Source organism: Astyanax mexicanus, chromosome 3 (assembly GCF_023375975.1).
Source record: "Astyanax mexicanus isolate ESR-SI-001 chromosome 3, AstMex3_surface, whole genome shotgun sequence".
In the NCBI taxonomy this organism is placed as follows: Eukaryota; Metazoa; Chordata; class Actinopteri; order Characiformes; family Acestrorhamphidae; genus Astyanax; species Astyanax mexicanus.
In genome coordinates, this window is record NC_064410.1 from 37,125,224 (window position 1) to 37,147,066 (window position 21,843).

General features: G+C 39.2%; 2 protein-coding genes across 4 annotated transcripts; one reads left to right on the forward strand and one right to left on the reverse strand.

The window, feature by feature from the left end:
• The first annotated feature begins 4,388 nt into the window (after window positions 1-4,388).
• Window positions 4,389-12,057, forward strand: csnk2b (casein kinase 2, beta polypeptide). Of its 2 annotated transcripts, none has more exons than XM_049475290.1 (7): window positions 4,389-4,473; window positions 5,551-5,632; window positions 6,680-6,782; window positions 9,436-9,551; window positions 10,206-10,281; window positions 10,378-10,567; window positions 10,885-12,057. In XM_049475290.1, exons 2-7 carry the CDS (start codon window positions 5,561-5,563, stop codon window positions 10,973-10,975), a joined length of 648 nt encoding a protein of 215 aa, XP_049331247.1. In that variant the 5' UTR covers window positions 4,389-4,473; window positions 5,551-5,560; the 3' UTR covers window positions 10,976-12,057. The 2 variants fall into 2 exon arrangements, with proteins under 2 accessions (XP_049331247.1, XP_022538828.1); XM_022683107.2 differs by having other exon boundaries at window positions 4,473-4,502.
• On the reverse strand, window positions 11,394-21,748 carry zbtb12.2 (zinc finger and BTB domain containing 12, tandem duplicate 2). 2 transcript variants are annotated; one of them, XM_007228535.4, is made up of 5 exons: window positions 21,398-21,748; window positions 18,205-18,410; window positions 17,201-17,395; window positions 16,550-16,723; window positions 11,394-16,404 (listed from the first exon to the last, which is right to left on the reverse strand). In XM_007228535.4, exons 2-5 carry the CDS (start codon window positions 18,406-18,408, stop codon window positions 15,388-15,390), a joined length of 1,590 nt encoding a protein of 529 aa, XP_007228597.2. In that variant the 5' UTR covers window positions 18,409-18,410; window positions 21,398-21,748; the 3' UTR covers window positions 11,394-15,387. The 2 variants fall into 2 exon arrangements, with proteins under 2 accessions (XP_007228597.2, XP_007228595.2); XM_007228533.4 differs by having other exon boundaries at window positions 17,201-17,398; window positions 21,398-21,747.
• Window positions 21,749-21,843: the final 95 nt, after the last annotated feature.

Here is a 21,843-nt window from a genome sequence, read left to right on the forward strand (position 1 = left end):
ACAATTAACCAAATTACTTTTTAATATTGCTGGTCTAGATTTAAAAAAAAAATCATAAAATACCTTGAAATAGCATGCAGACATTCATTTTCCACATATACTATGTATTTCTTAGTCCATTTGATCCAAACAATTTGTCATTTTTCTGTGATGTCACAAAAACTACTTTGGCTAGTAATTTTCCTGTTTGTTTTACAGCAGTTCAGTTAGAGGAATGTGTTAGCACTGGCCACAGTAGTATGTATATAATAGATTACAACTAAAACCCAACCTTCCTCCGGGTTCTCCGGTTTCCTCCCACAGTCCAAAGACGGCACGTTCAGGCTAATTGTAACTTGATTGAAATTGCCCCTTAGGTGTGAGTGTGAGTAAATGTGTCTGTCTGTCTGTCTGTGTCTGTCTGCCCTGCGATGTATTGGCGGCCTGTCCAGGGTGTACCCTGCCTTCTGCCCGATGCCTGCTGGGATAGGCTCCAGCCCCCCCCCCCCCTGCGACCCTTCACGGATAAAGCGGTTGACAATGAGATGAGATGAGATAAAACCCAACCAAGACTCAAAAAGAGAAACTTGCGAGGAATAACAAAGACACACAAAAAAGAAACACCATAACATGAAATTCTGAGGGAAATCTAAACTGAAAGAGAAAATCTCCACAGTAGCGTGAGAAAGAACCACTGAGCATAGCTGAAAATGTCAAAGTTTACACAACCAAGACTCAAATAAAAAAAACTGCATCGCAACATGAGTAATACCTGCTTAGGAGAGTCTATTCTCCTTTGGGTTGCACCTATAACTGCAATTAGGACACAAACACATAAAAGATACTTAAGCAGAAGCCAGAAAGCAATATGTGGTCTATTAGGGGACTGTCAAAAGTCAGAGACTGTATAAGACAAATGAGATTTCAGCTATGAGTGTAAAATAACATCAAAAATGCTAACAGTTTAGACAGTGGCTAAGTCCAATACAAATCATATTAGCACTTTAAAAGTAGTGTAATGAAAAGGCACCAAAGCAAAGGTCTTTATCATACAGGCTTAAAGAGGCTTCCAAGTAATCAATAAGCTTCCCATACTCTGCTACTGTCAACTATGTTAAAGATACTGTAAAAAAAACCTCCAACAAACAGCTGAGAGTCCCCATCTCCCTTTGGCCTTTTTACAGGGCTTCTTGACCCAGATTTCTTAATGCTGAAGTTTAAGACATGATCATGAAAAATGTTTTCTGGAAGACAGGATGTGTCTGTATAGTACATTTATACTATATAAATGTTAAACAATCTTTATTACAAAAAAAAAACTTAATTATGATAAAGCAGAACCCAAGGTGACGTCAGTCAAATACCCTTTAAAATCTGTGTAAATTGCCTAACGCCACTCTGTTCTTCACTTTGAGTTCCTAACTGACATCTACTGAACATCCTGAATGCATCACAGGACAGTGTGTAAATGTGTGTTTGTTCATCTGTTCTTATTTACAATATGTAGGTCTAGGTTTGTGCTGGAGATAAGCTAGCTCTATTAAAAAGTGTATTTTAGCTTTATAGCTCTGTTCCTATGATTTAACCGTTTAAAGGCTTGAATTTTTTATGTTCCATGTAACTAGTTCAGATTTTTAGAACAAAATGTTAATAAAATGTGTGAGTTAGCTGTTGTCTCATTTATATTACATCATGATTTTTACTTGAAAACAGTGATTCTCAAACTTCATAAAGTTATCCAAAAGCAGTGTTTAAGACTGGTGGAGGAGAACATGTCAAGATGCATGAAACTGCGATTAAAAACAAGGGCTATTACACCAAATAATGATTTCTGAATCATTCTACCACCTAGAAGCCATTCCACAGAAAAACATGTACCACACACACAGTAAGCTACACATGTAATCCAAACATATATATATATATATATATATATATATATATATATATATATACAGTTGTGGTCAAAAGTTTACATACACTTGTAAAAAAACATAATGTTATGGCTGTCTTGAGTTTTCAATAAGTTCTACAACTCTTATTTTTCTGTGATAGAGTGATCGGAACACATACATGTTTGTCACAAAAAACAGTCATAAAATTTGGTTCTTTCATAAATTTATTATGGGTCTGCTGAAAATGTCACCAAATCTGCTGGGTCAAAAATATACATACAGCAACAAAATTTGTCAATTTTGGTGATGTAGCGAGTTGTGTCAATCAAATTAGCTTCATGTCATGGCCTCTTCACTTCTTGTAAGTGATTCTGATTGACTACAGCTGTTGACTTCTCATGAGCCCATTTAAATAGGGCTCATTTGACCCAGTGATTAGACTCAGCTACAAAAGCTACAATGGGAAAGTCAAAGGAACTCAGTGTGGATCTGAAAAAGCGAATTATTGACTTGAACAAGTCAGGGAAGTCACTTGGAGCCATTTCAAAGCAGCTACAGGTCCCAAGAGCAACTGTGCAGACAATTATACGCAAGTATAAAGTGCATGGAACAGTTGTGTCACTGCCACGATCAGGAAGAAAACGCAAGCTATCACATGCTGCCGAGAGGAGATTGGTCAGGATGGTCAAGAGTCAACCAAGAATCACCAAGAAGCAGGTCTGCAAGGATTTGGAAGCTGATGGAACACAGGTGTCAGTCTCCACAGTCAAGCGTGTTTTACATCGCCATGGACTGAGAGGCTGCCGTGCAAGAAAGAAGCCCTTGCTCCAGAAAAGGCACCTTAAGACTCGGCTGAAGTTTGCTGCTGATCACATGGACAAAGATAAAACCTTCTGGAGGAAAGTTCTCTGGTCAGACGAAACAAAAATTGAGCTGTTTGGCCACAACACCCAGCAATATGTTTGGAGGAGAAAAGGTGAGGCCTTTAATCCCAGGAACACCATGCCTACTGTCAAGCATGGTGGTGGTAGTATTATGCTCTGGGGATGTTTTGCTGCCAGTGGAACTGGTTCTTTGCAGAAAGTAAATGGGATAATGAAGAAGGAGGATTACCTCCAAATTCTGCAGAAAAACTTAAAACCATCAGCCCGAAGGTTGGGTCTTGGGCGCAGTTGGGTGTTCCAACAAGACAATGACCCAAAACACACATCAAAAGTGGTAAAGGAATGGCTAAACCAGGCTAGAATTAAGGTTTTAGAATGGCCTTCCCAAAGTCCTGACTTAAACCCCATTGAGAACATGTGGACAGTGCTAAAGAAACGGGTTCATGCAAGAAAACCATCACATTTAGCTGAACTGCACCAATTCTGTCAAGAAGAGTGGTCAAACATTCGACCTGAAGCTTGCCAGGAGCTTGTGGATGGCTACCAAAAGCGCCTAGTTGCCGTGAAAATGGCCAAGGGACATGTAACCAAATACTAATGTTGCTGTATGTATATTTTTGACCCAGCAGATTTGGTGACATTTTCAGCAGACCCATAATAAATTTATGAAAGAACCAAATTTTATGACTGTTTTTTGTGACAAACATGTATGTGTTCCGATCACTCTATCACAGAAAAATAAGAGTTGTAGAACTTATTGAAAACTCAAGACAGCCATAACATTATGTTTTTTTACAAGTGTATGTAAACTTTTGACCACAACTGTATATATATATATATATATGCAAATATCTTTGCCAATTGTTCTTTACCTGTTGTGTGGTGCTTGCCCATGTTTGCAATCAGTAAGTTAGTAAGGTAAGTTATTTGGTTATTGTTGTTGTTGTTTTTGGCAAGGCAAGCAAAGAATGAAATCTAAAGGCTTATTTTAGTTTATTGCGTCTTATTTAGAACACTTTATCAAATTCATTTTATGGTTTTATCATTGTGTTGTGAAGTAAAAAGGTCAATATCAATAATGAAAGTAACACTGTTAAAAGGCTTCAAAATTTAATGGACATTATAAATTTAAATATTATATTATATAAAATTATATAATGTATTAAATATGATAACATTTAGAATTGTACTGAATTAGATTTTATATTCGAATACTGGTTCTTGTTTTGTGTGGATTAAAAAACAACATTCTTATAATTACTTGGAAATAATGCAAGGGTTAATGCACGTAGATTTTTTTTTTCATCTAATGTCATCTAATTAGTGTACCACCTTGTGATGTTTCGAGTACCATCAGTAGTACCTGTACCACAGTTTGAGAACCACTGCCTAAAATATTTAGTCATGTTCCCACAATAAAAGACAAACCTGAATAAGCTGCTCGCTGAATTTATCTGATTACATTATGAAATTGATATCAATATTTAGAAATGAGTCTGGGTTAATATTGTTAATAAATGTAATGTAAAATAAAAACTATTAAAATAGCATTTAATGCGTTTTTAAATGAAAGTCTTCATATGGAGGTGAATTTATTGGGGAAAAAACTACACTTCCCATAAGCACAAGCGCCTGGTTCGTCATGACGTTGCTAAAGACGAAACACGCCAATCAGCGCTCCGCTTCTGCAGCAGCTTTTAGCCTGAATCCGGGAGGTAATACACAAATACGAGTTTTATATTCGGTAATTTTGGCAGATATACTGTTTTTAATGTGTTACTGAGCGGGTTGGGCGCGGGCTGTTTGTGTTCGCTAGCTGTGGGTGTAAATGTTAAGGTGTTTGTCGGTACAGCGAGGAATCCGCGGCTCCGGGTTTATGCGGCCTGGCTGATTTGAGCTGCGCCATGTTGGAGTCCTTTAGCTGAGGGGCTAAAACGGGTTTTTAGGATTCTTGTAGAAAGACTTTATTTCTCCGTGTTTTAACGGGTCAGTATGTGTCGGTACTCGGCACTCGGTCAGTGTATTTGACGCCGCGGTGGCCAGAGGCTCGTCTGGTAGATTTAAACCCACAGTAAATACGGGAGGCTAGCGGCCTAGCAGCCTCGGGCTGGATTTGGGCTTTTTAGCTCGGCTAGCTTAGTTTAGCTCATGTTAGCCTATGTTGGATTAGCTAGCTGTTTTAAATATCTATATATTTAATTAGCTAAGCTGGGGTCAATAACCCGAGAGCTAAATTGTTTGTGTACTTAGCTAGTTAGTTAATCCTATTCTAGCATTAAAATCAGTATCTTGTAAATTGTGAGGGTATCTTGTGTATGCTATCCTATCCTGTCCTAGCCTAGGTTATACCTCAGTGTTCTCCTCTCAGAGCCAAGCTAACACTAGTCTACCGGTGTTCTGTCGATTTTAGCAAGCTTGTCACACTATGCTACCCTAGTGTATATTTAAAGGTAAAATACAAAACATTAGAACGTGCTCGCAGTGGAGGTCTCGGTATGATATTTGAATCAGTATAAAGTTAAGGCAATATAGGTGATTTTTTTTATTATTATTATATATTTTATCATTATTTTTACACTGTTGTAACACTCAAGCAAACGATGGCAGTAAGTCCATATTGTACAGTGCAATCGAAAAATTAATTACGAAAAACACATGATAACAGTAAAAATGAGAGTTAAGCGCATGCGCAGAACTGCTAAGAAGCACAAATCGACGGGTAACACAACTCGACAAAACACCGGCTCTGAGCTCTTCTTACCTTCTGTTTTGTTTTACCTTCTTTTGTCTAGTTTCCCCAAAATGAGCAGTTCGGAGGAAGTTTCGTGGATTTCTTGGTTTTGTGGTCTACGAGGAAACGAGTTCTTCTGTGAGGTTCGTGCTTTTCATGTGAAACCTTTACACATCAATAGTGGTAAAATATGGCAAACCCTTTCAGCCTAACCGAAAGCCCAGACCTTTTTCTGAATATTGATGCCAAGCTTCAACTTGAACTATTATTGAGGGCAAATGATTTCAAACCTTTATATTTTAACAGTTTGTTCAGGTCGAAACTAGTTATATGGTATGTAAAACATTTAATCACAACATTTGAACGGTTAAATGGCAGAAACAGATCTATATAAGCAAAAAACAGACTTTGTAAAGGATCTCCAGAGCTAGCCCAGCACTTCTACGTTTTGTAAATGAGGTAAGATGAACGAGGACAGATTTACACAAACTGTCCTGTGATGCTCTCAGGATGTTTAGTATGTGTTACTTGGTGACTTTGAGTTAGAATGACCGAAAAAGTGCTATAAGGAACTTCACACATCTTTTAAAGGGTTTGTGACTGATGTCACCAGCGGTACTTGCTTAGTTTTTACATATTAAGCTTTGTAATGCAGTTTTTACTCTTGGAATCTTTCATTGCAGTGATCAGCTTTGGAATTATTACTTCTGGCTATCTATGCTACCAGACCATTTCCATATTGTTATTTTATTTTGTGAATAAATTCTGGTTTTGATTAGTGATGGTGTATATATCTGGAGGTTTTGATACTTAGAATTGCACTTTACAAATCTAGAATTACAATCTCTACTAGTAAGTAAAACTAGATGTCGGTAACTTGTTTTACCAAGTAACAGTGTTACTATAGATAAGAAAGGAGGAGTCTTGACTAGTCAAAATTTACATTAATGATATGTGCTCCTTGTAATACATCAAAACCATGTTACATGGCTGATATCCAAAATAATTTTGCTGTTACATTACATAGATCTTGACTGAGTTAAGATCTAAATTAGGTCTTATTTCATTGGTGTGATGTTAGGCTAAAATGGCTTGCTATATTAATGTGTTCACCAATTGTACTTAATAATAAATGTTTATCTTGTAAATGTTCTTAACATGTTCAAACTCATGCTTACTGTGTTACCCAGGTGGATGAGGACTATATCCAGGATAAGTTTAACCTCACTGGACTCAATGAGCAGGTTCCACATTACAGACAAGCTCTGGACATGATTTTGGATCTGGAACCTGGTTAGTATGGCAGTTCAGCATGTTCTTAAAATGAGCTAATGTTAAATCAAACTACTATGTTCAACAGGTACCCATCATTATCAATGCAGGAGAGCCAATGTAATAGCATGGATTGTTACATTGTTTTGCCCAGAGCAAAGATACTCCACGTCCAAAATAAGGATGTGCAATATGACCAAAAATTCATATCCCCACAAAGGCCTTTTCAAATTCCAAAAACAGTATAGTATATCACAGTGTGACATTTTTCTTTCTTTGTTTTCCATAAAATAACCACAGCCTGCTGCCTTGCACAGAAAACTTCTCTACTTTATAACACCCTGCTGCTGCGAAAGGTCTTTTTAGTTGAGTAGTTGATCAGTAGCTGGGGGAACTGGATAATCAAGATTGAGAAACAGTGTTATATGAAGCGGAAGGTAATGCAGGGAATCTAAATTGATCTTAATACTGTTACTCTACTCACTGAAAAAGGTGTTTGTTAATTAGGTTGGCCACAATAAACCCAGTGTTTGCCGGTTACAAATTGTTATCCGGGTCTCCTGTTTAAAGAATAAATTTCTGCAGTTTGATCACTTCTGTCATATTAAGTCACCCAAGCAACAAAAAGGCTGCTGTATTTTGTGACTATATAGACAACAAAATGTAATTTCAATCATTTTTCAATCGCCACACAAAATATATTGCAGGATTTATCATCTTATCTGAGGTCAAACTAAATCCTGACCTCAATAACTTTTCTTACTAAATGTAATCAAATCACATCAGTGCTCCCGAGTCTTTTCTCTAAAGAGTGGAGATGGTTACTTTTTAAAATTCAATTCAATTCAATTTTATTTATAAAGCGCTTTTTACAACAAAGGTTGTCACAAAGCAGCTTTACAGGAAAAACAGGTCCACGCCTCTTATGAGCAGCACCACAGAGATGCCAATTTTATGGTGACACAGTGGCAAGGAAAAACTCCCTTTAAGAGGAAGAAACCTTGGAAGGAACCAAGACTCAGTCCGAGGAACCCATCCTACTCGGGTTGACCCGCTCAGTACAAACAAACAACAAACAAATAACAGAACAAAAACAGTACAGAGAATTAATGTGAACTATGGCTAATATAACAGGTACTAATTTATGAATATAAGAATGTGATAGGCACAAACTATAGAGCTATGGCTAATACAGAAACAGATACTGAGTGTGTTAATGGTAATCAGTGCAGGGTTGCAGAGCCGGAGAACGACACAGCGGGCAGTGGAGAGCCAGGCTGGGAACATCAGGAACAGGGCATCTCCATACATGTAAAAGAGATAGATAGAGAAAACAGAAAGGAAAGGAAGAGAAAAAAAAAGCAGAAGTTAGAAGGGCTGTGTAATAATTCTGAGTAGAAGGACAGGGCTGATTCCTGAAAGCTGGAACCACAGACGGACGCATCCAGGAAGACCGGCCGGCTAGGCGTCTCAGCACATGTGAGAAAGACAGAGAGAGAGAACAGAGAGGGGAGGGAAGAAAAAGGGGTTAGAATGGTTTTATAAAACTCTGCTGGAGTGGGATGGGCACTGGTAGCAGCAGCTCAGGACATGGGGAGAGAAAGAGAAAGCAGATGATTAGGACAGGGTTTATATTTGCTGGATAAGCTGTAAGAGGAAGAAAATTGTAATGAGACATTACTCAAAAGCTTGAGCAAATAGAAATGTTTTGAGTCTAGATTTAAAGATTGAGAGTGTGTCTGAGTCCCGTATATTAATAGGGAGGTTATTCCAAAGTTGGGGAGCTTTATAAAAGAACGCTCTTCCTCCTGCATAGTTTTTTCTAATACGCGGGACTAATAACAGGCCAGCGTCTTGGGAGCGGAGTGAACGCGGCGGATTGTAAGGAGTAAGGAGTTCCTGTAGATAATGCGGGGCCAGACCATTAAGGGATTTATACGTCAGGAGAAGTATTTTATAATCTATACGAAATCTAACAGGTAGCCAATGTAGGGATGAAAGAATAGGTGTAATGTGATCGAACTTTCTAGCTCTGGTAAGCACTCTTGCGGCTGCATTCTGAACTAGCTGGAGTTTATGGAGTAATTTATGTGGACTTCCAGCCAACAACGCGTTGCAGTAGTCCAGCCTGGAGGTTATGAATGCATGTACCAGCTTCTCAGCATCTTCCAGAGAGAGTATACTGCGGATTTTAGCTATATTTCTTAAGTGGAAGAATGCAGTTTTGACTATGCTACATATGTGAGCATCAAACGAAAGAATTGGGTCAAAGATGACCCCAAGGTTTCTCACAGTTTTACCAGGTATAATTAAGTGACCGTCTATGTCTACAGTATTAACATTTATGTTTTTATCAATATTAGGACCTAATAGAAGGACCTCAGTTTTATCAGAATTAAGTAAGAGAAAGTTGTGTGTCATCCAATTTTTAATGTCTTTAATACAGTCTGTTATTTGATTTATACAGAGCTCCTCGTTGGGTTTAGCAGATATGTAAAGTTGCGTGTCATCAGCATAGCAGTGAAAGTTAATACCATGCCTACGGATAATTTTACCCAGTGGTAGCATATAAAGTGTAAAGAGTAATAAAAAAAAGCAGCATAAATATTGGTACAGTGCTTAATTTATCAGTGTGTGAAATTGAGTGTGCAATAATAGGTCTTTGTATTGTCAGATGAGGAACTGGAAGACAACCCAAACCAGAGTGACCTGATAGAGCAGGCTGCTGAGATGCTCTATGGCCTGATTCATGCACGATACATTCTTACTAATCGTGGCATTGCGCAGATGGTATGTGCATTGAGCATTTTTGTTTTACTTGTTGCTACTTTTATTTAGTAGATTTATGTTTATTAGTTGACCAGATGCTAGTTGCCATAATAATGTTACTGTGATATATTTATTATGTTTAGAAATTAGGGGTGTGCCATATCATATCGTACACGATAATATCGGCAAAAAAATTGTATATCATGAACGATATTTTACACTGAAATATCGTGCCATATCACCCACCCCTAATTATCACATCAGGGTACTACTTTTTTGCTGTTTTTAGCAAAAGAAAAAATCCCACTGTTCTAATTTCCCATTATATATCTACTAGAAACAGATTCTGTCCAGTATTTATTTATTTATTTATTTATTTTTAATACTGGATATATAGAGATATGTAGAGCGCATTATTAGTGCCATGACATTCTGGATCATTGACTTCTGTTACCTCTGTTAGGGGTGTGCCATATCATATTGTATGCAATAAGAAAATTTTATATTCATTTTGGTGCAGTAGTGTATTCTTGAAATCATTTTTTAAATTCAGTATTTCATCATATCGTCAAGAGTATCGTTATCGCGATAATACCATGAAATATCGTGATATTATTTTAGGGCCATACCGCCCAGCCCTATTAGAAATACATATTTTATTTTTTGATATTTTAGTTGGAGAAATACCAGCAGGGAGACTTTGGCTATTGCCCTCGTGTTTACTGTGAGAACCAGCCAATGTTGCCCATTGGTGAGTAATATGTTCAACAATGATCATGAACAATCAATCATGGAATTTATTATAATTTACCAGATTTACTATATTTGCATATATAAACCTCTGTAGGTTTGTCCGATATCCCTGGAGAAGCTATGGTCAAACTCTACTGTCCTAAATGTATGGATGTGTACACACCGAAGTCATCTAGGCACCACCACACTGATGGGGCCTACTTTGGAACAGGCTTTCCCCATATGCTCTTCATGGTTCACCCTGAATACCGGCCAAAGAGGCCTGCAAACCAGTTTGTGCCCAGGTTTGTACTCTTAATACTTTGTATTAATGTTAATTAATGAATAGCTTATAGTTTTAGCGTAAGCAACAGTATATTTGAAAAGAAAATGTACTAAATATGTGAATGGCCATATATGGTACAGTTTTTGTGGCCAAAACTTTTCTGTTAAAGAAATGTTTACAGTGGATAATTATAGCTGGCTTGAAATTTGTTGTGGTAGTGTTTACATTTTTAAGGCAGTCAATAAACAGTGTAAAAGTGCAATACCTAAATCTTTGTTTAAAGTTTTGATACATACTTTACTGAAAATGATTTAAGATTTCTTTTCTGTTTTTCAGGCTCTATGGCTTCAAGATCCACCCTATGGCATACCAGCTACAGCTGCAGGCAGCCTCTAGCTTCAAGAGCCCTGTCAAGGCCATCCGCTAATAATCAGAAAGGAGGAGGAGGCGGGAGGGAAAGTTGAAGAGGCAGGAGGAGAGGGGAAGATCTGTGTCTCACTTAGTCTCATTCTCCTCCCAGAGACCATTTGTTTTAGATTAGTTTTGATTGCGAGAAATGTTCAAATATTGAGAGAGTGGGAATATAACATGCACACTTCAGAAATCTTATAAACAACCTTTCCTCTAGACCACACATACACAGCATGGGGATGCCGTGCAGCCATTGTTGTTTACCTTGTGTAAATTGTCCCTTCTCGAACTTTAAAAGATGAAGCTCTAATTCAGGACAGTTAAATCTTGTAACATGGCTTTATTTACTTTACTTGTGTCAAGAGAAAATCATGTTTATTTTGGTCAGAGGTGATGTACAGTAAAAGTTAAAACAGTAGTGTCTCAGTGCCCCCCCCCCCCCCCCCATTTCCCCCCCACACCTCATTTAGTGACTATGGCAGATAGAGACTGTTGCAGGGAGAAAGAGCAGTTAGAAAAATACAAGTCACAGTTGGTTCTTATTGCTATTGAGTCCTACTATTGGCTTAATTCACATCTTTTTTTTTTCCAATTGCCTTAAAGTCATGACAATTTCAGACGAGCTGTAGTTTGATTAACTTGGATGTTACTTTGCTAATACTTGTTGAGTGTTGACCAAATGTTCATCTGAACTTACATGTATTAGTTGAAATTACTAGGAACTGAAAGCAAACAGTCTGTCTCCATCAGTCCAGAATGAGTTTCTTTTAAGTCCTCAGTATTGCGGAGATGTTCCCCTCAGAAGTACTTGTACATTGATTCCTGCCACAGTTTTCGTATGATTATTTATGTGAGACTTTTCCATCGTAAATCATCCTTAGTTTTGAAATTCTGTTTTAGTTTTTTCCCAATCCTCTCAACTATCTCCAATTTCATTGAAAGGCATGTGACTGCAGGATATAGATCAATTGGATGCATTGGTAAAGATTGTAATTATTGCTACTGTTTCTGGTTTGTGTTTTTTGTTCTTAATTTTTCCTTTACAGCTGTTGAGGAACCAGGGTTCAGAATTCACAATAAACTTTTCTTTTCCTATAATTTCTGATTGTAATTTCTTGTGTCTCCAAACAGTCAGCTTATTTCTTGGATCACAGTACCTTAAAACCTCTTAATATCCCACACTTTCATAGTTTGCTAAAGCTGGCATCCCAGCTGGTCCTATAAGTGATTGATTGGGGATAGATTTGGCAACCAGTCAGGCATAAACAGTAAGTTTTAAACTGAATCCTAAAAGCAACAAGAAGCCAATGTAGAGATGCCAGCACAGGATTAATATTGCTCCATTTGTTTAGTCCTAGTCAGACCCCTAGCAGCTGAATTCCGGACAAATCGCAGTCAAGCCATTTCCCTTTGACCAAGACTTAATAGTAAATAGTGCATTACAATAATCAAGGTGTGACGATACAAAAGCATGAGTAATCTTCTCTGTGTCCTGGAAAGAAAGCATTTTTCTGATTTTGGCAACATTTCTCAATTGGAAATAACAAACCTGTACAAGCTTTGTTATATGTATTGGAAAATTTAGCTCAGAATAAAAACATACACCAAGGTTTATAACATATAGGTTTGTCTGTAAATCCAACGACCTAGGTTTTTTCCATAGATCACTGGCAACACTTTGGGGGCCCAAGGCCAAGATAAGTTTTTTCCTCATTTAATTGCAGCTTATCCAAACTTTAATTTCTTGAATACTGTACATTCAGTGAGGCATCCTAACCTACTGAAATCCTTCTTTACAAGATAAAGCTGTGTATTATCGCATAAATACATGTTAAAATTCCCTAAGGGAACAGATGTACAGGTTCTGTGCTGGAGTCCTTAACACCACTGGCAGAGAGGAGAGCCCTCAGCAAGCTGCTAAACATTATGGATAATGTTCACCATCCGCACAGCATCATCACCAGGCAGAGGAGCTCAGTCAGACTGTTGTCCCAGTCATTCTCCACAGACAGACTCCGAAAGTCTTTTGTCCTTCAGGCCATAAGACTGTTCAACTCCTCTCAGCACAGCAAACTAAAGACTGTGACTCTTTTCATCCTGGCACAGACAATTGTGACTGAAAAGGCCAAAAATAGAGGCTACCACGCTAACCTAGCAACAATGCAGCGCTTATAGTGCAGCTACAAACAGAGCAGCAATGGAACTATTTTAACTCTGTGTATAACCGAACAGATCATATTTTCTCGCCCTATTTAACTCAAAATCTTTTATTTGTATTATTGCTTAATTGACTGATGATGAATGCCCACAGAATCAAAAACCCTCTTAAACACTGTAGCTGGGAGAATGTCATTTGAAAAGGTTGAGGAATGCAAACTGTACACCACTTCTTTTAATTGGCCTAGAGAGATTGGAGAAAAGTGATTTTAACACTGAGAAAGCACTTCACCATCTATATAAACAATAATAGGTGTACTCACAGCTACAGAAATTTACCAGACAGTCCTAGAAAACAAGACTCTTGGGTTGTGTATATTTGCTGTTATTAACTCATTAAAGTAAGTGGCTCATCCTAACATTGAAAAAAGACCACACACCATTCAGCGCTTACACTTTGTCACCACATGAGGGCACATTACAGTCCTCTCTTCCTATGATGTTCAAGTTCAATCCAGATGGGCCTAGCAGCACTATATATGCTGTAAAAAAACGTTTCTACATAAAACTGTTTAAAACCAACTTCTGATTCCAGTAAAGGTACGTTTTAGTTTCCATCTCTTTAGTTTTACTATATAAATCTTACAGGAAGATTTTTTACATACAAACACATAATAATAATAGTAATAATAATACTAATGATAGAGGACAGTATCTGTAAAAATGTGTCAGTTTAGTGTAGTTAGCGGCTAATGCTAATGCTGCTTCAGCAGTGCTATCCGGGGTTAGCAGCAGGCTACAGGCTGATAATCCTCAATCGCTCTAAGTTAAAGAGACTGTTAAACCATTCAGACCAGGTGTAAAAACACCCTGAGAATGGATTGAAACTCTCCTAAATTACATAGAGGTTTTAATACTAATTATAAAGGGGTTTAGTTAACACTCTTAACTTGTTCATCATTTATATCCATTTGTTTTTAGTGCTGTTTTATTCCCCAATCAGTACATGTGCAGAGAATTGTAGATAACTGAGGGTCATGAAGGGCTAATTACACTCTGAAAAAAAGGCTGCATTTCAAAGGGTCCTTTCTTTTCTACCTTGTACGAACTAGCAACTGATACATGCAGCCCATCTTGCTCACAGTCTAGACTTGGGGATGCAGCTACTCACAAACTTATGTTTAAAATCATAATTTGTTGATAATGTTTTAATAGCAGAAAGGGAAGGGACAAGAAATCCTTGAAACCTGCCTGGTTTTAATTGTATCATACAAAAACACAGAACATGAACTCGTCACTACAATGTTACTGGCTTGTTATCAGCTAGTTTATTGACTTGCCACAGAGGCTAATTACGGAATACACATACACTGCAATTAAACCGACACAGATTTTGTTCTTGTTTTCTTTGTTGTCCCATATGAAATCTGTTAACATAGTGTTTTTTTTTTTTACTTATTCAGTGATGAGGCACGGATACAATTTGCGACAGTCTGCTCCAAAATATTTGTGAGCACAGCCACACAGTTATCAACACAACTGATTTGACCTACATTTGCAGGGCCAGATCCTGACACCCAAGTGCCTTTCCCATGCAAATTACAGAAATCTGTGAGTGCTCACTTATGTGTATACAGTACGTATGGACTATAAGCATTTGGATCAGGACATGTCTCACTAATACATGAATTAAGCAGATCCTGACCTGACATGCAAGTCTATTATTGTGTCTTGAGTTAGTCTAGCTCTGCCTACAGTTACACAGTGTTATTCCAACTAGTTATTTACATGTAATTTAGCAAGTGATGCATCACTTCCCAAATGTATCTACCACTGATAGACAGGCACAGTAAGCATGCCCTTTTCCTTGCCAGGTTGGAAATACCAAATGGCAAACAAGTGCACGATAGGTGCATAAAGTATGATGCACAATATTTTTATATTAAAATGTTATTTATCACAGTATCAGCCTTTCAATATTAATATCACAATGCCAATTTTTAAACTATGATCAGTTTTCCCAGTGTGTTCGTAGTACTTTCAAGGTATATCATAACTGCATTCTGCAGCACATAATTAGTGTGAAATGTACTGTAAATGGTGAACTTTGTCCGTATTGTGCAGCCCTGGCATAAGGGAAGTGATTTAAGTGGATATACAGCACTTTGTGTCAGGATCCTGCCCTTAAACCTTAAGCTGAGAGGCACATAACACCTCTATTAAATCTAATTTCCTCTCTAAGGCTCTGCTTTTCTCAACTTAGGCTACGTTCTAGTCACCTAACACATCACCTCCCACTACTCCCTCACTTTCTCTCTGGATCTCTATGTAATTTTGTGCTGTGGTCTTGCCATGCTGCTCCTTCAGATGGCGCCGCAGGGCAGGTTTGTGAGCAAAGCAAACGTGGCAGAAGGCGCAAACGTGCGGGCGCTCACCACTGTGCATGTTCATGTGGTCACACAGTGTGGACTTCTGAGTAAAGGTCTTGTGGCACAGAGGGCAGGTGTGGAGTTTGGAGGTACGGTGGACCACCATGTGGCGGCTGAGGTTGCTGGAGTGGCTGAAGTGCTTGCCGCAACACGGGCACACATAGAGCAGGTGTGTAGAGCGAGAGTGGACGGCCAGGTCCTGCACTGAAGAGAAAGCTAGGCCACAGTGTTCACATGCCACAGTTCCTGTGACGCAAGACGTAGACCCTACGACGGAGTCATCTCCCCTTCCTTCTTCATCTGTGGGAACTGCCACCACTCCTAAATCTTCGTCAGTGCCAGAGCCATCCATATTAAAGTGGGGTGGAGCTGAGTCGGAGCCTGGTATTGTCCCCTGGCCTTCTGCTGCCTGCTGATACTCCAACGCCAGTGGACCATCTGGGATAGCGTGGGCCGCGAGATAATCTGGACTGATATCTGCCCCAAAACTACCCATGATCTCATCAGACGTTGGAAAGCGCCAGGCTTGCTGAAAGGTAGCCATAGGCCTTCGCTCATGAAAAGTGTAGCGCCTCCTATGCTTGAAGCCCCGTCCCCTGGCTCTCCTCGGCTCCCCGTACCTCCGCCTCCAGTAGCGGACGGGAGGCCTCTGACTACTTCCCGTGGTCCCACTTTCCTCCCTGTTCTGGTCCTCTCCACGTTGCTGGACTACCATCGCCTCCAGTGCCTCTCTGGCCCGTGCATGGACAACAGCGTCCTCTAGGTCTTGATGGTCATCCTTGATGTGCACATGAAACATGCTGAAGTCATTCCTTATGTCCTCCTCTTGAATGCGTCCAGAAGGATCTGAGGCTCTAATCTGTAATAAAGTAAAAAGATTTTATTAACAAAGATCTAAAACTTGTGTATTCATTTTGGTGCGGACCTTACGACAGGCTATCCAAAAAACGTATTAGGATATTAGCATATAAGGTGTGCTTAACATTCTCAGACATGATATTCACCTGTCGCATGGACAAATCATCATCTCCCTGACGGACATTTGGGTCTTCTACACCAGCAGCCTGAGGATCCTCCTCTGAGCTGTGAGGCTGCAGTGACGATGAGTGTTCAGAAGCAGCTGCAGCACTTCCACTGACGATCACTGGTATAGACTGGGAGTCCTCTGCTTTCATAGGCTGGTCATAGAGAGTCAGTGGAGAGAATAGAGGGAATAAAAAGTTAGTTGATGGGTACATGACTATGAGGTTGCTGTGGCATCCCAGATGGTTGTCATGGTGTTGTTAAGTAATTAGTCTGCAGATGTTAAACTGTTGGTAGGCTGATGTTTTGAGTTATTTTGCTGTTGCTAGATACTAGGTGATTGATATTGTGTTTTGATGGTATCCCAAAAAGTGTCTGTAGCATTGGTAAATAGCTGCAATGATTGCAGCAATGATTGGTTGCAATGATTCTTTAGGTGGTTGGATGGCATTCCCAGCAGGTTTTATAGTGTTGCTAAGTGGCCGCTAGGTGGTCTATATATATATTAGGTGGTTGCTACAGAATTGGTAAATGGTTGGTAGACGGATGCTATGCTGAACAGTGGCTTCTGTGGTGTTACCAGTGTAAAAGGAGGTTGGGAAGATGAGGAAATCTGGAAAATTATGACTCACTCCAAGTGGACTGTCGTTCTTGGGCTGCAGGTAACGACTCAGGGCCCCCCTACATTTCTCCACCACATGCTCCATCTGGAGGTAGCTGGCTGCTGTCAGGTAATTTACAATCTCTTTGGCACTGAACTGCAGAATGCCAGTGTAACAGGATTGCAGGAGCTCTCGCATCACTGTAGAATTGTGCAACACTGACACCTGCTGAACAGATAAAATACCTGTTACAAACCACAAACACAGCCCAAAGCTAATTATGGTACAAATTATAGCTTCTTTTTTTAATAGTAGAGAAAATAAATGACAATTTAATTAAAATGTACTTCTAGGGTTTTTAACAACAAATACTTTGACAAAGCTGCTTCATGTAAGTCCACATTTAGGTCTCTAATAAGAACATGAATGAAAATCATGGCACGGAAACTCTCCCAGAGAGCAAGAGGAAGAAACACTGAGAGGAACCAAGACTCAAAAGGGGAACTTGACCTCCTGTGGTTGAGACCAGATAGCAAAAGCAGAAACAGCAAAAGCAACAAGAATAAAAAGACTAAGAATTAGCTACATAATATGTAATTGTGAATAATTTATTCATTGGAGTAGAATAAAACAATAAAAAACATTTTTTATTTATACAAAAAATAAAGAAAAGACACACAACAGATTGGGAACTCCAACACTGGTAGAATGGATTTCTATATAGTTCGGTGAGTGTCCTGCCTAAACATAACTAATTGACTCAGCAGTTTAGTTGTTGCATTAGAACACATAAATCAGCACACTGTTTAAAGTTTATCTGCAAATCAAACCGAAGTATTGTGCATAATATATACAACTACAGAGTAGCAGGATCTCTTTAATTGTAGGTTGTCATTGTGGCACTCAACAAGATAAGATAATCAGTTACAAGTAATGTCTGGGTGATTTTTTGCTTGGTTTATGCACCACAACAATTTGGTTTTGGGCATGTTCAACAGATTTTAACAAGTTGGACTGTGTCTGGTAGAAGGTACCTGTAATTCTGAAGAAGGGTTTAGTAGAAACTGGTCCCTGAGATAGGCGGAGCAGGCAGCTAGAACCACTTTATGACCTCGAAACATCCTTCTGCCTCCAGCCATGATGGTGATATCACAGAAATGCAGCTGCTCCCGTAGAGAGTTCATGTTGCTCAGGGCAACATCGCCGTGCCCAGGTAGACGGAAACACACCATTTCCATCTCTGCAGGACAGCAAACAATGTACACTCCATCAGCAGTGATTAATAATTATACAATCAATAACCAGCCTAGTGCAATCATTTTCATTACTGACAGGGTTAACACTAGGCCATTAATCTAAACAGTGTATCTAAGCAGTGTAGTATCAAGACTGCAACCTAGTGACTATCTCTGATTTTAGTATCCTCACTATTCCCGACTGACTGCACAACTGCACTGCATAATCTCATTTTTGTAACTTCCACCTCTTGTATAGATTGGACCAAACTCGATAACTGAAGTATAACAGCACCAATAAGACATATAAATGACAGCACATTGTGAACGATTCTACACTGTATAGGAACCTGCAGTTGATGAAAGTACTTTAAGATAAACGTGGGTAATAATAACATAGTAATCTCATAATCACCATGAAAGTAATAGGAATGGTATCTTGTAATAACATTTAAATATTGTTGCAGAATTGGCTATCAACATGACAATAATATGTTTATTCTGTAAAAACTATAAAGCTTTGAAGACTTCAAATGGTATACAGGTATGTGATAAAACTCCTACCTCACATGTAGAATCACACCACAAAGTGTAAATATGTAATGTTTATAGAACACATTTGTTACAATGTCTGCTTTAAATGATTATTTGAGCGATACCATACACGTTTTATGATTCTTTACAACCATGAAGCCATATTATTTTAACATTTGCTATATTGTTATTATTCTTTCGGTTTCTAATGTAATCTAGATTAGACTGATTTCCCCTGATGCCTAAACACATTAATGTCAATACTTCACCTCCATTACTAAAGATATATAGTGTGACTGTTTTTACTGCACCTTTCATGCTGAAAGCAGCCGTCCTTAAGGTGTTTTATTTAAAATTTAAAGTAATAGTATTCCTGAGTGGGGCAAGGGCAACATATTATACTAAACTGCATCAATGTGCTTCTACTACTATTCATGCAATGCCACATACAGCTCATACAGCACATACAGAGAAATTAAGAGACCACTTCAGTTTCTGAATCAGTGTCTGATTTTGTTTGAGTAAAATGAACATTGCTCTTTTATTCTATAAAAACTATGGTAAACAATTCTCCCAAATTCCAAATAAAAATATTGTCATTTAGAGCACTGATTTGCAGAAAATGAGAAATGGCTGAAATAACAAAAAAGACGCAGATCTTTCAGACCTCAAATAATGCAAAAAAAAAAAAAAAAAAAACAAGTTAATATTCATAAAGTTTTAAGAGTTCAGAAATCAATATTTGGGGGAATAACCCTGGTTTTTAATCACAGTTCTCGAGCATCTTGGCCTGTTCTTCTCCACCAGTCTTACACACTGCTTTTGGATAACTTTATGCCACTCCTGGTGCAAAAATTCAAGCAGTTCAGCTTGGTTTAATGGCTTGTGATCATCCATCTTCCTCTTGATTATATTCCAGAGTTTTTTTTAATTTGGTAAAATCAGGTAAAATCATTGGTCTCTTTTTTTAGAGCTGTAACGTTATGTCAGGTAGGTCCTGGAACATTTTTCTGTCTGTAGCATCCTTATGGAGAGGCGGTTGGATCTCTGCCTGACGGGAGACGGGCGGCAGTGGTGGGTCTTCGTGACGTCACCCGCCAGCCACTTTTTCATCGACCCGGCAGTGTCAGGCACGTACCCGGCAGTACTAAAAACTGTCAGGTAGCTAGCTGACAGTACGCCGGCACTACTAAAAACTGTCAGGGGGCTAGCTGACAGTACACCGGCACTACTAAAAACTGTCAGGGGGCTAGCTGACAGTACGCCGGCAGTATTAAAAACTGTCAGGTAGCTTCCTGACAGCTAGCCCCCTGACAGTTTTTAGTAGTGCCGGCGTACTGTCAGCTAGCTACCTGACAGTTTTTAGTAGTGCCGGCGTACTGTCAGGAAGCTACCTGACAGTTTTTAAAACTGCCGGCGTACTGTCAGCAAGCCCCCTGTCAGTTTTTAGTACTGCCGGGTACGTGCCTGGCACTGCCGGGTCGATGAAAAAGTGGCTGGCGGGTGACGTCACGCAGACCCACCACTGCCGCCCGTCTCCCGGCAGGCAAAGATCCAACCCCAACTGTCCTTATGCTGGTTACCTGAGCAAACAGCACTGTCCTGTGCTGATACAAGAGCTACTGTGAATGTGCAGATATCAGAACTTCTCAGTGCTCAGTCATCGTTATACTAAATAATTACAGATTTAACTCATTCCAAGTTCAAATCTCCAGACTCATTCACTGTGATAGGAGACTAATGTGCACTAAAATGCACATTTTAAAAGTCCTTTTAAGCATACTCTGTATAATTACACATTCTCACCAAAAACGTACAGACCGTTACATTCATCTAGCTGGCTACAGAACAGATCCACGAAGAGCCTTAAGAGAGACAAGGAACAAAGAAAACTCAAAGCGATACGACCACTTCTGCATTTTAGACTCAAATTTTTGACTGGCTTCGTCTCTAAAAAAACAAAAAACAAAATGTCAATATTTGAGGCGCGGTTGTCAAGCTTCAGATTAGCTAGGAGTCTCTCTGATGTATGTTAGCTAGTTAATTTGAGAAAAGTGAAATATGCTAGACGCGCTGTATCAGCTACAGCCACAACTAACCAATATTAAACTTTATTAAAATCACGACCGACCTTAAACAGCTCTATTGAGAACACGCTGCGATTTTATTAGCTTTTTAACCAAAATGTTCGCATTATGGGTTTTATTAACTAGCTAGCGACAACACCAGTATAGATAAAATACTCTACAGAGACATACACCCCATAATGACTGTAAAACATAGAAATAAAACATATAAATAAAAGCTGAAATGAGGAACTGTCGCTGTTAGCTTTAGCCTGCCTGCTAATGGCAGTCTCTATTGTCTGAAGAGCGCTAATGCTAAGCGCGTCTGTAATGAGCGGCGGCGGCGGAGCTGCAGCAGAAACCGTTTCCACACCACCGCGCTGTAAACTCACCTTCAGCGCCCTGTCCGACAGCCCAACACTGAAAAACCAACAATAATAATAATCCTTAACCAGCTGAGGAAACCCCACACCGCCACTGTTTACTTCCCCATCGTCGCAGCAGCCTCAAACTACGGCGGCCGGGCGGGCTGAGACCCTTCCAGACAGTCTCGGTGAACGTTCGGGGGAAATGAAATAGAAATTAAATATGTTATAAACTGTTAGTCCGGTGCACCCTGATGTTTCACTGTGTCTGTTAGACCATTAATTTTCAGAATTAGCTGCTCATCTACTGGACGCTTGGGGGCAGTAATTTTTGGGAGATGTAATACCAGCGGTTATACTGGTAAACTTATCACCGGACAGTGGAGTGTAGACCAGTACGGAAGCCCAAAAGGGCCATACTCATTTTATCAACGCCGTTTTGACGTTATTCATTTATAAGAAGCTCAATGTTA

Bases quoted from the DNA above. Each gene is read 5' to 3' on its own strand.
- csnk2b (XM_049475290.1), top strand. From the start codon at position 5,561: ATGAGCAGTTCGGAGGAAGTTTCGTGGATTTCTTGGTTTTGTGGTCTA. The intron at 9,552-10,205 runs GTATGTGCATTG...TTGATATTTTAG, and splicing joins ATCGTGGCATTGCGCAGATG to TTGGAGAAATACCAGCAGGG. The intron at 10,568-10,884 runs GTTTGTACTCTT...TCTGTTTTTCAG, and splicing joins GCAAACCAGTTTGTGCCCAG to GCTCTATGGCTTCAAGATCC.
- zbtb12.2 (XM_007228533.4), bottom strand. From the start codon at position 18,408: ATGGAAATGGTGTGTTTCCGTCTACCTGGGCACGGCGATGTTGCCCTG. The intron at 16,724-17,200 runs GTGAGTCATAAT...CTCTATGACCAG, and splicing joins AGAACGACAGTCCACTTGGA to CCTATGAAAGCAGAGGACTC. The intron at 16,405-16,549 runs GTGAATATCATG...ACTTTATTACAG, and splicing joins ATGATTTGTCCATGCGACAG to ATTAGAGCCTCAGATCCTTC.